Source organism: Silurus meridionalis, chromosome 6 (genome assembly GCF_014805685.1).
Source record: "Silurus meridionalis isolate SWU-2019-XX chromosome 6, ASM1480568v1, whole genome shotgun sequence".
NCBI lineage: Eukaryota > Metazoa > Chordata > Actinopteri > Siluriformes > Siluridae > Silurus > Silurus meridionalis.
The window spans coordinates 4390614-4401731 of record NC_060889.1 but is presented as its reverse complement, the minus strand read 5'-3'; the positions used below and the strand labels follow the sequence as shown (position 1 = coordinate 4401731).

Below are 11118 nucleotides of genomic sequence, written 5' to 3'. Positions count from 1 at the left end.
TGATAAGATTTTTGTTGCATGTTGTGTTTCTGCAGGCAGCAAGGTGGCCTTTTCAGCGTCGCTTTTAGCTTCGGGAAGTGGACATGAAGGCCCGTACCGAGACGTCCCGTCGCCGCTAATCTACAAAAAAGTCGTGACCAACTACGGAAACGGCTACGACTCGAACACGGGTGATTAGCATGCTAATGATGTGTTTAGCATAGACCTGCTGCTTTCAGTTGAATGTAACCATTCGTTCTTCTTCCATGTCTCAGGGATTTTCACGGCACCGGTGGGAGGTGTTTATTATTTCCGGTTCTACGCTCACTGTCATGCCGATACCCGCATGGCGGTGAGTCTGTACAAAAATGGGAACATTCAGTGCTCCGTGTTTTCCTGGAAGCCCATCACCAACGGCAACGCCGGCAATGGGATCATTCTGACTCTGGAGAAAGGAGATCAGATGTTCACCAAGCTGTGGCAGAACTCCTGGGTTTATGACGATCCGGCGAGCTACACCAGCTTCGGCGGTTTTCTACTTTTCCCCCTGTGACCCTGTTGCCCAGGGTGATACCCCATTAATGGGGCAGGTGTTTTACAGGGTTGAATTACACTCAGATTACCTTAGCAGTGTTGTATTGTACTTCACAAACACACAAAAAATAAAATAAAATCACGAGTACTGACGTACACTGGTGTTTATTGTTTTTTTTATAAAGATCGTAATCTGATTATATCCAAAGTCGACGGGGGAAAAAAGCTAAGCAGCTAAACGTGTGCCTTAGCATTGCTAGTGATACGTGAATAATTCAGCTGTTGATAACGTCATTAGCAAGCTAGCGTTACATTTACATACTCCATTTGTGTAGTAATCCTACTAAAATATGCAGCTAACTGTAGGTTTTTTTATTTTTAAACAAGCAAGCTGCTGTAAATGTTTTTAAAACGCATGCAGTGAAGAGCTTCGTCTTCCCAAGCGATTTTTCTCCAGCCGAGAGTGAAACGGCGTTTAGGACCAGAAAAGGTTCCGGTCGCACGGTTCTACTGAGCGTGAGAGAGAGCCCCAGCTCCTTGGCCATACCCGAACCCTTTTGGACCGAAGCTTTTAGCATAGCAACCTGTGTGGACAAAATGACGGTTAGAAACGTACAATGTATTTTCAGAAGTTTAAAACTAGAGGTTTAAAGAGGTTCAGACCTTTGCAGAAGATCTCTCCGTCTTTGTCCGTTGTGGTGGTGGATTCAAGGCCCTTCCCACATTTAGCGCAGCGGAAACAGCTCTTGTGCCAAGACTGAGAAAGTCAGAGGATAAAAAAATGGTGCAAAATAAATTATCCATCTGCAGTAACTTTTTTTGCCACTAGATGGCAAAAAAAAAAAGTACAGTAATGTTTTTCACCGACATTGACAGACAGGCCACACCTCCTTCAATTAGCTTGACCTGCATATAGGCCACGCCCACTTCAATGTTCACAGAGATAAAACCACTTCAATGCACACCGACACGGACATGCACAGAAGCCACGAAAATTCAATACGATAACATGCATAGAGGCCACGCCTCCTTCAATTAGATTTACAGGCACAAAGGCCACACCTACTTTGATTAGATTTAAAGGCAGAGGCCATGCCTTCCTTTAATAAGATTGACATGCATAGAGGCCATGCCTACTTAAACAGGATATACAGGTACAGAGGCCACGCCTCCTTCAATGAGTTTAATACACATAGAGGCCACACCTACCACAAGCACAGAGAATACACTTCTGTCAATCAGCTGGACATTAGACTGAAAGACCCAGAAGGCCCCCACCTCCTTTACTGAGCCTCATATGTATAGTGGCCACGCCTACTTCACTAGGCAAATTGGGTCCTCTGTTACTATTTAGCTAAGTATGTTTAGCTAACATTCAGTTTAACCAGCTAGCTAAAATAAATAGCATATTTTATTATGAATATTAACTGGCCAGCTGTTTGTGTAGCGAGTTTATGGCATCAACAGACAATATCTTTGATTTCCTGCTCACCGCGCCTGCACCGATGGTCTTCTCGGCAGCGTACACTGCTTTGCCACAGCGAGGGCACACATCAGAACCACCAAACTTTTGCGCGAACTTGGACGTGTTTGGGTTGTTGGTAGGTTGGTGCTGCTGATCGCTGTGAAGACATAAAGACGAAAAAAATATAAAACGCCACATTGCTGTTTGATGCTAAAGAAATATGCACTCTTTAAATTCTTTTGAATAATCGAACTCACACTTCATGTTTGATTCCCAGGGACTCCCCCTTGTCCATGCTCAGCGTCCCGGCTCCCGCACCGTAGCCGTAGCCTTTCGGGCCGTATTTCTTGCCATAGCAGGACTTGCAGTAGACTTCGTTTTCATGGGTCGCCACAGTAGTGCTGTCAAGGTTCTTCCTGCACACCACTGGCACCAGGAGGAGGTCGAGTTAGTAATGCAAAGGGTTTGCAAACCTACTTATTAGTGTCTTTATTTTAGGTCTGCTACTGGAATACTTTACATTAGCTAGTTATCATATGTACGGTAGGCTAACTCTATTATTGACAGTACTTAGTGATCATTAGCTAGTAAATCTAGCAGTTATGCTACCTATCTAATGTGTCTTTCCTGTAGGAATGCTAGTCTATCGTTTTGCTAGTTTAGTTAGTGGTAGCTGATCTACTTGAGTAGTTGCACCAGGTTTACAATCATACGAAACCACACATGATAAATGTTCATTTACAAGTATTAAGATGGCCAAACTGGGCACCCGTGTTGTTTGCAAATCCCAGACTAATTACAAGATGGGGGGTGGGGACTTCCTGCATTTCAAGCACATCCTCAAATCCTCACATTTTCGCAAGAGCAAATTCCAGAGCAGGTTTGGGGAAAGAACTTAAAATGTCCTTAAAAGTCAAGCACATTTCTCACACATTCCTTAAGCATTGCATCATGAACCATGTTTACAAGTATGTGGATTGTGTAAAATAAGATCGAGCCAGGAACTCGAATTATCTGCAGTCAGTCAGTAGAGGGCGCCAAAGACCAGCTATCTGCTTGTGTACTATCATTTCACAAGCAGGGAACTGAAACACCAATATAGAGACCTGCTGTACATCCCAACAATCTCATTTCAACACAAAAAATAAAGAACTTCAGGGTGAAGCAATGAATTTGGAGTTATTATTAGCACCCTGAACAACATCCATGCAAAGTTTGCCAAATGCTACATAATAATAAAAAAAGATATATAATTTTTATCTATTTATAGTTACAAAAAAAACAAGTCCTCTTATTGTTTATGTTAAAGAAATTCTAAATAGTCGTTTAGTCTTTTTTTTTCTTAAAAGATTATTTGAAGAAACAATCAGGTGCATTGCCACGAAGACCTAAACATGGCGGAAAACCTCCTGTCTGTTACAAAGCACTGACACTGGAGACTCCTTCCACCAGACAATGATAAGTTCTCCTTTATAAACAAAGAGCAATCAAAACAAGAACAATCAAAGGAAGGTGTTAATATAAAAATGATGCTACTATCAGAGCTGCTTTTATAGATAATTGGGAACTCACTACACAGGAAGCATGATTTATGAAAACTCCGTCCGTCGCACTGGACTTCCTCAGCGAAGTAGACGGTCTTCTGACAGCAGCCACACTTGTTTCCGCCGCCCAGAGGCATCCTGCAACCCACATCAGATAAAAACGTTATCAGTGTTCTCAGGGAAGCACGACTTCCTCCACAGAATATTAAAACTAGCCAGAAAGTGGACTTTGGACTGTTGGACCGTTTTTAACACACTCACGAACCAAACAAACAAACAAATAAACAAGCAACATCCACATGATGACCTCAACTTCTAGTTTCCTATCTCAAGCGTGCTACCTTACATTTGCTCGCTTTCACACAACCGAGAGTTAACTAGCAACAGCAAGCCCGCAAATGGCGTGCCAACCCTAGCAAACAAATCTCCAGCTACGATCAAAGTATAAACTAAAAAAAAAAAAGCTGCCAACTCATTGAGGTAAATCCATTCTTGCTAGCACACTAACTAGCATGGGTGATGTGTACAAAAAATTTAAATATTTTATAAGTGTGAATATTAGTGAATTTTGAATAAATAAATCCTCAAATAAGGTTCGGTCCAGTGGACGGATTCAGCTGCAGAAATGAGCCTTGCTTGAGGGCCCAAAAGTGGGATCTAGAAGGTGCTGTTTTTTTAAGATCTTGCCAGCATCTTTTACTAAGTGCAGAAATATGATCTGATAAGTCCGATCTGCTGTTTGTTTGTTTTTTATTTAGAAAATCAATTGACATCCTCAAACCAACGCAACCGCAGGACCACGTGATTAATTCCTGACTAGTTTACATTTATGGAATTTAACGGATGCGACTGTAATGACCCCATTTATACGACAGATACAGCAGTTGATGGTTTAGGGGCCTTGTTTAAGGGCCAAACAATGGCAGCTTGATAGTGTTGGGATTTGAACCCATGACCTTCCGAATACAAGTCCAACGCATCCACTGGAGCTACCACATTTTAAGTCCTGGCCTCAAACAAAATGTGGAATTTGGACAACTAATGTTGGTGTCTGAGGTTTTCTATAAAATTAACTGTAGAATAAAAACACCTCTATTGAAACTCAGGTCCCTCCCTGAGTCAACAAGAACACGTCTGATCACAATAAAGTGTGCAGGATTGTTGATCGTAGAACCACGCCAACCCTGAACAAGAGTTCCTGGTCTTTGGAAAATTCCTCCTGACCACCAATTGCTGGTAAAAAGCAGGCGAGACAGGACATGCAGCCAACACACATTCTTACACAACAGCCAGCCTGTGTGTGTTTGGGTGTGTGTGTGTGTGTGTGTACACCAACAGATTGCCTAAAAAAACAGAGAAAAAAACACTTTTTTTTCTTTTCGGTCATCTGTGGGCTGAAAAAAGCTCTGATCTGTTGTGCACTACATCAGGAGGAAAAAGGCACAGATTTGTTTTTTGTTTTCTGCCAGTTGAAAGAAGACAAGAGTAGAATATCACAGCATACCTGTGTGTAGTGCTTGAGGTTGAAGAGTAAGAGGAAACCAGAAGTGTGAAATGGGTGGAGAAGCTTCTGTGAACTCGGCCTGCTGTTGCTGGAGCTGGAGCTCTGTCGTCTGCTTGCTTGCTTCCTTCCTTTTACTCAGAGTTTTGTGGCAAAAAAATAGAAAAAAAAAGGCAGAGGCAGAAGTGAAGTCATCAGGTTTTTAGAAGTTGAAGAATTACTGCCCCCTGATGGCCTTCCCAGGAGTGCACAGTGAAAATACAGAACCTGTTGCTTAATTGCCTAGCAAGCAAAAATCAATTGGCCATGTGACGTAAACTGGGGTCTAAAATGTTTAAGGAATATCTCATATAATCCTCCATGCACGTTTAGGATCAGTCAAACCCATATTTCAGTGTAAACAATGGCTCCTTTTCTGACCAGATACACACCTAGACTTGGACCTTGGACTTCGCGAGAGAGCTTTTGTTTCCAAGATATGAGATGCTGGGATGGGCTTTATGGCTGAGGGTCCACCCAGATCTCTGACAAACAAGAAAAAGCGTAGGAGGAGTAGAAACCGCTGAGCTAACAGGATGATTGTTTAATTAAATGATACCTAAATATATTGGAGTTAGAAATTTTGACCATCTGAGCCACGGTTGCATTTACATTTATTGCATTTCATCCATTAAGGGTCTCGCTCAAGCGACCAGCAGTGGCAGCTTAGTGGTGCCGGGATATGAACCCATGACCTTCGAATTAAAACACCTTACCTTACCCACTAAGCTACCAATGGAGCCCCTGAGCAAGACCATTAGCCTTGGTCAGTTTGACAAAGTGGTGCAGGGAAACAGGAATCCAGGAGTTTTTGACCCTGTTCATCAGCAATAGTTTGGAATTAGTGTGCAATTGTTTCCATCTCTGATGTTTCCCATGTGTTTAGTCATACAGTAGGGGGCGTACTCTCAAGGAAACTGCTACCTCGGTAACAACCAATCAGAGCTGCGCAGATCCGGTCTGGCACCGATCTTTTGGTGGCACTGAGTCTGTTTCTAACCAGAAGTCAACATCTGACGATACCGTCGCTGCATCTTCTTTAAGCTTCAGAGATAAACGGTAAAAAAAGAAAAGCCCATCACTGAGCACCATCTTTCTCTCCTGATTTTTCTGCAGCCTCTGTCCTTCAAAATACCAGATCACTTCCTGATCCAGGAAGACAGAAGAAATCTGACCCTCCATTTAACAGAAAAACGAGACGATCGAATTTTGAACATTTTATTGAAATTCTCAGTTCTTTTATCTTGAACAAGACTGATATATATATATAAAAAAATACATGTAGAGACAAACATACATGAGGGAAAAAGAGAAACACTAATGGGTCAATATTAGTCTTATTTGTGTAGGACAATCGCACTCGAGCTGTTTGTGGAAAAGAAGAAACGTCACACACACACACACACACACACACGCCTTTGGATGTGGCGGAAGAGGAAACACAACAAAAACTAGACCATAACAGCACATTGATGGAGGAGAAAAGAAAAAAAAAAAAAAAAAAGGAAAGAACCAAACAAAAAAGTTTAAAACGTCCGAATTGTAAAACTGTACGAGTAACAAAAGTACAGTGTTTATTCAGACATACTTAAAAAATTGCTTCACCACAAACAGTGTGGTGTGTGTGTGTGTGTGTGTTCATCTACATTCTTTTTCCTTAGTTATTTATTTATTTATTTAAAAGGAAGAGTCCAGACTTTGTCGTTTCCTCACGCTGGTAGTTGAGGTGTTCGTGTAAAAGGGAGAAAAAGTACGCGATCTACGGGTCGTCTCCGTTTACGCTGTCACCGTCGTCCTCGCCTTCCTCGTGCTCGCCCTCTTCCTCCTCCTCTTCGTCCTCTTCCTCGTTCTCTCCTCCGATGCTCTTTACCTGAAACGGACATCGTTAGGTTTCATATTAATGAGACTGGAACATATGGTAGTGCAACATGGAGGTGGTGTTGAATTCTGGTGTCTGAGTAGCCACTTGTGTACGACAGCAACGCAGACGTCACCTGGACCTTCATCTTCACCTACTTCTGCTTGCTGAGGGCCGGGAATTCAATTACAGCCAAATAAACTGGAACAACCCATTTTGGAAAAGCAGATGAAATGGAAATGAAGATCCAGGAGTGACCCCTGAGTGAGGGAGAGAATTCTGACCTCGTCCTCTTCCTCCAGCAGATCCCCTTCATCTTCGGAGTCGTTGATCTCCTGCTCCTCCCGGTCGCGATCCTTTTTACTGCTCGAGTGCTGCTGAGAGACTTCACCCGCCTCCGCCTTCACTGCCTTCACTTCTGCCGCCGGAGTGAAAACACAAAAACAAACCACACAACACAAATCAGCAAAACACCACCACATCTACCATCTAATGAGATTTTGGATATTTCACGTCGATAGCAGGTAGATGGGGAATAAAATGTAATTAGAGACAGAACTTTTTCATTTTTCAGAGTAGCTGTAAGAGCTGAGCTGTCAATCACAAAAAAGGGGCGGGAAAAAAGGAGGCCCATTGATTTTTTTTTTTTTTTTTTTTTGAAGGAACGTTAGATGATAAGAACCAGGGAACGAGGGGAGAGAAGAAACCGGACCTGATTTCTTGCTGTGATCTTTCTCCATGCGCTCCAAACTTTCCAGAAGATAATCCACCTTGTGTTTGATCTGAGCAAGTTCCCTCTTTATGGTCTGAAGGTCATCTGCTTTAACTGGAGCACAGGAAGGGGAAAAAGAAATAACGAATCATACTTAATGATTAACGAAGATCCGTCAGTACGAGTGAACGCGCGTCAGGAGAGCGGTGTGTGAAAGCACTCACTGGCCCGTGATGAAGCGCGCTGGCTGCTTTTGGAGGAAGACAAGCTGGATTTGGTGCGTCGGCTTCCTCCTCCGCTCAGACTGACCCGCGCTCGCTTGGAGGGAACGACCGCGCGAGAGAGGGGTGGAGGAGGAGGAGGGACACGGGACGGGTACGCGTACATCCTGAAAAACAAAAGACCATCGAGATCTTTATCAAAACAGTCCAAAAAGAATATTCTCTAATAATAAATACAAAAAATATATAATTTTTTTTTTTACAAAAGCACTACTTTACCTGTCGTAGTAATCTTTATGAAAATCGTAGTCGAGCTCAAATGTGGAGCTGCTGTGGTGAGAAAAAACAAACAAATGAGAAAACAGGAAACAGCAAACCGTTTGGAACGACAGAAAGGAGGACGAGTGAAAAAGGGACCTGTACATGTCTCCTGCTGGACGTTTGGTGGTTTTCGATCGATGAGGTTTGGGCTCGCCTGCCAGGTTGATGTCTGAAAGTGAAGAGAAAAAAAAAGGAGGAAATCATTTCCTTTTCTCCGTTTTGAACGCTCCTTCAGGTCGCGGCTACGTTTAAGGAACGTTCCCTTGATTACAATCTGCCTCAATATATACAAAAAAGTTAATTATTTACTGGAACATCTCGCAATGAGAAAATAAATCAGAGAGAAAAACGTAGGTTGGAGTTCACACCCAGGACTTGTCCGACGATCATGCGTCCATCCTCTCCGGACACGGCGGCTCTGGCGTTCCTCTCGTTCGCGTACTGGACGAAAGCGTAGCCTTTGTGGACGGAGCAGCCCACGATCATGCCGTACTTGCTGAAGATGGCCTCCACGTCGGCTTTGGTCACCAGCATGGTGTTCAGGTTCCCGATGAAGACGCGCGAGTTCAGCGAGCGGGGGTCCGTCTTGTTGGTCACATTGCTGGCAATCGCGTTGGGGGAGCAGCTACATTAAATTATTAATATCACAAACCACAGGATAAACAGACACTGTCATTTCTACGGGAAACGCTCTTTAAGGAGACGTTCGGTTTAAATTACAGGGAAGGAGTCTCCAGTGCGAGTTTAAGACCAACGCCTTCGAGTGATACAGGTGTAAAAAATAACCTGATTTGTAGAAATTCCATAATTATTCTGTAATATATAATTCAGCAATGGCAGTTTAGTGTGGTATAAAAAGCTTTCAGACACTCGACTGCATGCTGCTAATGGAGGAAAAAAACTAATGAAGGCTCAGAAACAGTGCTTTGTTCCTCACGAATTGTTCTTCTGACCAACACTAGCATGATCAGACAGCACATGAAATGTTCTTACTGTGGGAACCAAGCGTTAGAAGCAAAATAATCAATAAAAATTGTATACATCAATTTTTTTGGTTTTAATTGTAAAGTTTTCACTCACTCCATGGTGTGCGTGTGGGTGTGTGTGTGTAGACCCCTCGTCTGGTCGTCCTTCAAGAGATACACTGAGGTGAAGAAAAAACTAGGCAGTTAAATGATCCACACACACAGTTAATTAGCGAGCTAATCAGTTGAACACAGCTGGGCAATTAGTGAGCTAGCTAACAGACGGCTAACAGACAGCTAACAGACGTGTGTAATGAACTCATTTTGGGGAGGAAAAAAATAGAAATAAATAAAAAATCACTGTTGCACCTTTTACATTCAAGCTTCATGTGTTTGGGTTGAATTGTTATTAGTTAATTGTTATTCCAGCGTTTGCACCATATAACATTAACGATCATCAGCACACAATGTTAGAAAACTAGCATGTTTAGCCATCCAGTCAATAAGCTAGCTAGCATGATCAAACGCTTCAGCTGGAAAATGAGCTTGTTAGTTTATTAGTGTGCTGTAGAGGGAACACAAAGCTGTTTGGGATGAAACCCATTATTTAATGCCATTCAGAGTTCCTTGGGTAACAGAAAAAGCAGTAAAACGTGTGTGTAGATAATATGATATCTATCTATCTATCTATCTATCTATCTATCTATCTATCTATCGTGCCCTACATTCAGACTCAGCAGTGTATTGGCCTTTATAGGGAGTAGTGCACTATATAAAGTGCACAAGCTATATTCACTGCCCTATTTATCAAGTATACAGGATGTACAAGCCATATATATATAGTGCACTGTGTAGGGAGCATGTAGCCATTTTGGATTTAGCATCTATTACACTATATCAAAGAATATTTAATATTTCAGGCCACTGTAGTGCACTATGTAGGGAGTGTAGGGCCAATTTCGGACACAGCCATGTAGTTCAGTATACACGGAGTCCTATTTATAGAGAACGGGGGGCATTTCGGCTTCATCCATTGTGCAGTGCGCTGTAAAGAAGCCAAAAACCCCGCACAATCACATGAACTAGATGTTGTGCACTAGATAGTGAGGATGGAGATTTGGGACACAACCATGAAGTGTGGCATAAACAGTGTAAAATAGATTGTTTATGGATTAATCTTTTAAGAGTTAAAGAAAAAAAAGGATATTCACAATGTATGCACAAAAAACGCATATTAAAAGATGTGTATTTGGAGAAAATTATAATGTGAGCATTTCTTCCCCCTCTGTAGGTCAAAAACTAAAGTGTACAAATACCAAACGCACAAATGTGATATGATGCACTGAAATCGAATCAACACAACCCCATCAAAAGATCTGCAGAATAAAAAACTATTAATTATAAAAACAAAAACAACACCAAAAAGGGGCCTTCAAAAAAAAAAAAAAAAAGAAACAAAGACAACTGCAGGCCCCGGAGCAAAAACTGCACGCGCAAAAAAATAAAAAATGTGCAGGACAAAACAGGAAAAACAGGGAAAAAATGTAAAAAAAAAAATCCAAAACAAGTCGTTGATTTAAAAAAAAAATTACTCACCGAAAGTTCAAAGCTAAAACGCGAGATTTCGGATGTGGATATTTAACAGCACAGGCGCAATGTGTCGCTAGGAAGCAAGCAAAAAATCTAGCAGTTAAAACAAAACTTGCTTTCAAAATAAAAGCCTGTGAATTCTTTTTTTTTTTTTTTTTTTTTATAAAAAAAAAAAACCCGCAAAATTAGCCCCAGCTATAGATACTTTCTAATCCTATATGAATAGCCAATAAAAACATTGCTTGTACAAACAAAATTCTTTTGGAATAAGTTTTCTCTGTGTTTAGTGGGGAAAAAAAAAACAAACCCAGAAAAACCAAATACGATGTAAAAAACAGGAAAATGGAGTGTAAATTTGCTGGAGATCTTTTTCTCGGTATGCAGGGTAT

General features: G+C 41.7%; 3 protein-coding genes across 8 annotated transcripts in view; 1 reads left to right on the top strand and 2 right to left on the bottom strand.

The window, feature by feature from the left end:
* Positions 1 to 669, top strand: part of c1ql4l (complement component 1, q subcomponent-like 4 like) — a 1407-nt gene extending 738 nt beyond the window's left edge. The window contains exons 3-4 of the mRNA XM_046851598.1: positions 36 to 170; positions 255 to 669. Coding sequence (XP_046707554.1) covers positions 36 to 170; positions 255 to 532 — 413 coding nt within the window. The 3' untranslated portion in view covers positions 533 to 669. The remainder of the gene's footprint in view (positions 1 to 35; positions 171 to 254) is intronic.
* On the bottom strand, positions 663 to 5193 carry LOC124387321 (cysteine and glycine-rich protein 1-like). Its single transcript, XM_046851599.1, has 6 exons — positions 5027 to 5193; positions 3551 to 3660; positions 2236 to 2404; positions 2006 to 2135; positions 1177 to 1270; positions 663 to 1097 (listed from the first exon to the last, which is right to left on the bottom strand). Exons 2-6 carry the CDS (start codon positions 3657 to 3659, stop codon positions 1021 to 1023), a joined length of 579 nt encoding a protein of 192 aa, XP_046707555.1. The 5' UTR covers position 3660; positions 5027 to 5193; the 3' UTR covers positions 663 to 1020.
* A 1073-nt stretch (positions 5194 to 6266) lies between these two features.
* Positions 6267 to 10851, bottom strand: LOC124387318 (heterogeneous nuclear ribonucleoprotein C). Of its 6 annotated transcripts, none has more exons than XM_046851591.1 (9): positions 10736 to 10851; positions 9255 to 9318; positions 8543 to 8799; positions 8271 to 8343; positions 8133 to 8183; positions 7857 to 8020; positions 7633 to 7746; positions 7205 to 7338; positions 6267 to 6932 (listed from the first exon to the last, which is right to left on the bottom strand). In XM_046851591.1, the coding sequence occupies exons 2-9, from the start codon at positions 9257 to 9259 to the stop codon at positions 6822 to 6824; spliced, it is 909 nt and encodes a 302-aa protein (XP_046707547.1). In that variant the 5' UTR covers positions 9260 to 9318; positions 10736 to 10851; the 3' UTR covers positions 6267 to 6821. The 6 variants fall into 6 exon arrangements, with proteins under 6 accessions (XP_046707547.1, XP_046707548.1, XP_046707549.1 ...); XM_046851592.1 differs by having other exon boundaries at positions 7205 to 7335; XM_046851593.1 differs by having other exon boundaries at positions 8133 to 8180.
* Between the last annotated feature and the right edge of the window lie 267 nt (positions 10852 to 11118).